General features: G+C 49.1%; 1 protein-coding gene across 1 annotated transcript; it reads left to right on the top strand.

Annotated features, from left to right (window-relative positions):
- The first annotated feature begins 481 nt into the window (after positions 1–481).
- On the top strand, positions 482–2,733 carry LOC146060765 (uncharacterized). Its single transcript, XM_083174384.1, has 3 exons — positions 482–1,181; positions 1,681–1,749; positions 2,045–2,733. Exons 1-3 carry the CDS (start codon positions 536–538, stop codon positions 2,731–2,733), a joined length of 1,404 nt encoding a protein of 467 aa, XP_083030510.1. The 5' UTR covers positions 482–535.
- The last annotated feature ends 911 nt before the right edge of the window (positions 2,734–3,644 follow it).

Here is a 3,644-nt window from a genome sequence, read left to right as displayed (position 1 = left end):
TCGCACTTTTACAAATCGCACTTTTCAGTCATAATTCGCATATTTAATGTGATGCGTTTTGGAGGCTGAAAAGTGCGAATAGGTGCGATTTGCGGCGAAGTGGTGCGCTTTTAAGTAACAAAATAGTGCGAATTCTTCCGCCGGTCATGTGCGATTTTTGGACCAACCGGAGTGCGATATACAAAACTGTCTCCGCATGAGTAAGAACCCCCCAACCTATTGGCCCACCTGTGTCCCCTCCATTATGCATCACACCCCCTATATAAAGGGTCATTGGCGCCATTTCACTCTTTGATAGGAAGTAAGGAGCATGGAGAGGAGCAGTGGCAGTGTGCGTTCAGGAACAGGTGTTGGTGGCAGAGTGAGGAGTGGCAGAGGGAGCAGTGGCAGAGTGAGGAGTGGCAGAGGGAGCAGTGGCAGAGGGAGCAGTGGCAGAGGGACCAGTGGCAGAGGGACCAGTGGCAGAGGGACCAGTGGCAGAGGGACCAGTGGCAGCAGCCAGACAAGTGTGAGAGGCAGCAGTGTGGCAGGCAGCATGGCCACAGCAAGGGCAGCCTCACACCAGGCCCTGGGCGTCCAGCCCCAGCAGGAGGAGGTGGAGGATCCGCTGGCATCCCCATCCTACAGCCAAGACCTTGATCATACCCCACACCAGCTGCAGGAGGGCCACATGTCAGAGGTGGAGGCAGATGGTGGTGAGGAGGAGGAAGACACTGCCATGGAGGAGGAGGGCTACATGGCTGGTGTTGAAAATGAGGAGGAGGAGGTTGAAGCTGGCCGCACCAAAAGTGGCAGAAAGGTGCGTTTTTCCTATGAAGAAAATGCAGCACTTGTCCGGGCTATCCTGCCAGTGTTTGAGCGTTTGCTTGGCAAATCTCACCACAAGACCACTGCACAGCGCAAAAGGGCTATGTGGAAGGACATCACCCAGGCGGTGAACGCTGTGAGTCAGCACAAGCGCCTGGTCCGCAATGTGAAAAAGAGATTCAACGACATCAAAAGGCAGTTGAAGAATAAAATGGCCATGGAGTTGGAGGAGGCCACCAAGACTGGAGGAGGAAGCCCCACCACTGTGTGCTACAATTCGTATGAGGTGAAGCTGAAGCGCATCATCCCCCCTGAGGTCCTGCCTGGCATGCACGTGGCGGATACCGATAGGCCACAAACGCCATCTAGAGCTGGTAAGTGTGACCACATGCAATCCTAAACATACATGCTAATGTATTATAACTATAATGTTCACTTGTATTGTTATGCTAAGTAAAGTGCTGCTGTGGAACTACATAGCCCAGCAAGGTCATGCACAAGAAATTGCCTGCTACTCCTTTAAAATTGCTGATAATGCTGGGCCTTGTTGTTCCACAACTGCTCACATTGATTAACACTGTAACATTCTTTCTAGCAGCCTAACATGTATGTGGACAAAAACCCAGAGGTGTACTGGTGGTTTAGCTGCCATGCCTACATAGCAAAGATTATACAATAGTTGTCATGTGTACAATAGTGTAATTTTATTAATGTCACAGAAAAATCTGTGGGTTCCAAAACAAAATGGTGCCAAAGAAATAAAGCAGTCCTTGTCCAAAGGGTATTGTCCATTATTGTCATCTCAATGCCTGTTTGCACAAAATGCTTCCCCATTGCAAGGTCCATAATGCCTGGCCATCTTTCCTTCTACAGATTGTCAATCCCGAAGTGCTCACGCATCCAAGACCAGAAGGCCCGTTGCTGCAGAATCTGCGGAAGCAGGTAAATGAACAAAAAACACACCATTACACATACAGTACACACACCCATGTCACCTCAACAATATCTCATACCACATTCAACTCCTGTTGCTACATTGCAACGGAAATGAATGTCATCTGAGCTACGCATGTGACATATTATTAATGTGAATGTTACATGCTGTATCGGGGTACATGTGTAAGTACATAACACCCCTAGGTATTTGCGTCCAGCATCTCAAGCCCTATGTAAAACAGTATAGAGGACAGTGTGGCCTATATATGCATGAGTACTTACCTCTTCTCTGTATCCACAGGTGCTATACAACTAGGGTCAAACCAAACAGATTCTTCAATGATGGTGCTAGACGAAATGGACATCATTCTTGAACCAGTCGACACCTTTGCGGCAGAGGAAGAAATACAGACCTCGTCACAGAGTGATCTTCCCCCAAGTGGGGTGTCTCCCAACCCACCCCCACCCACCAACACACCCCATACAGCCGCTTCGGCTTCCCAAGTAGCTAACTCCTTGGTTAATTTCAAGGAAAAACAGATAGAATTCATGGCCTCCCAAAGCCTCCAAATAGGTAATATCCAGGGGTACATGCGTGACACCTTCCTTCAGTTACGGAAAATGGCACGTAGTGTACGGGTAGGTGTAGGCACTCATGTGCGCATTGCTAACAGCATTGACACCCGTCTTGCTGAGCTAACTGCTGCTGTAAGGGAGCAGAATAGGCATATTGGCAGCCTGGCGCAAAGTATTGCTGCACTCACCCAATCATGCACAGCGCAGACTAATGCCTTACTAGCTATGCAGGCCCAAATCCAGCAGCTGGAAGCCAATGTGGGAGGTGGCACAGCATCCACCCTCAGCAGTGTATCCAGCACCCCAATAAGTGGCTCCCCCACTTCCCCACCCCGTCGGAGTGTTAGGACCCGTGGTGGGCTTGGTACAAGGTCTAGAAGTGGTGTAGGGGTGCCTGATGCTGGGAGAAGGTAGCTCCTACATATGTTTCATTATTTTTCCCATTCCCAATCATCTTGTAACATGCCCCCAGAGTTGTTATTTTTCACCTGCAAAAATGCAGATTGCGTCTGAGAAAGTATACAGAAGTAAAAATGTCTAGCCGCATACCATTGTGTTTGTGTATTATTTTTTAAGCAATTGTGCAGTCTAAAATATTGCAATGGTATATGACAATGGGATTGCACTAAAGTAGTGTGGGGTATCTCCTTGGCTGGCAAAGGTTGTGCATCTACATATTCCAGCAGGCTCTGACACTCATGGTTTGGACTGTAATGCTTAGAGTGTGTCAGGGCATGCTGGCACGTGTAGTTCCACACCACCAGTGAGACATGTTTGACTGCATACATCATTCATACATGTCTGAAAAGTACTTACAAGCTAGATATCAGCAAGGGATAGGTCAGCACCACCATCTGCATCCGTTGGGCTCTGTGTATTAGGCTAAATGTGGGTGGAAGCAGATGGTATTGGTCACACATTAGTTAATGAGTACACTTACAGCACAGGTACATTTTGCAGTACAGGGCACATGTGCTTACCAGAAAAGTATCGGCTGATGATGTGTGTGCGCACCAGATTCCCCCTCTGCGTACCCCTCACTACCGGAGGTGTGGTAGGTTGGGCTTCCTCAACGACTGCTGCATGCTCCTCCTCCACATAGGCAGGTTGAGACAGGGCTATGTTGTGCAGCATGCAGCAAGCCTGGATAATCATGACTACTTTGCCAGGGTGGTAAAGCAGTGTACCCGACGACCTGTCCAAACACCGGAAGCGACTCTTCAAGACGCCAAATGTGCGCTCCACCACATTGCGGGTTGCAATGTGGGCTTCATTATACCGGTGCTGTGCAGGGCCCTCTGGGGTGCGCAAAGGTGTCATGAGCC

Source organism: Crinia signifera, chromosome 1 (genome assembly GCF_055691185.1).
Source record: "Crinia signifera chromosome 1, ASM5569118v1, whole genome shotgun sequence".
NCBI classification, from domain to species: Eukaryota; Metazoa; Chordata; class Amphibia; order Anura; family Myobatrachidae; genus Crinia; species Crinia signifera.
The sequence above is the reverse complement of the archived record's forward strand: the minus strand, read 5'-3'. Positions and strand labels throughout refer to the sequence as shown.

What these genes read in the sequence shown, in the direction of transcription:
- LOC146060765 (XM_083174384.1), top strand. Translation starts at nt 536, where the DNA reads ATGGCCACAGCAAGGGCAGCCTCACACCAGGCCCTGGGCGTCCAGCCC. An exon ending in ACAAACGCCATCTAGAGCTG is followed by an intron (nt 1,182 to 1,680) that starts GTAAGTGTGACC and finishes TTCCTTCTACAG; the next exon opens with ATTGTCAATCCCGAAGTGCT. An exon ending in TGCAGAATCTGCGGAAGCAG is followed by an intron (nt 1,750 to 2,044) that starts GTAAATGAACAA and finishes CTGTATCCACAG; the next exon opens with GTGCTATACAACTAGGGTCA.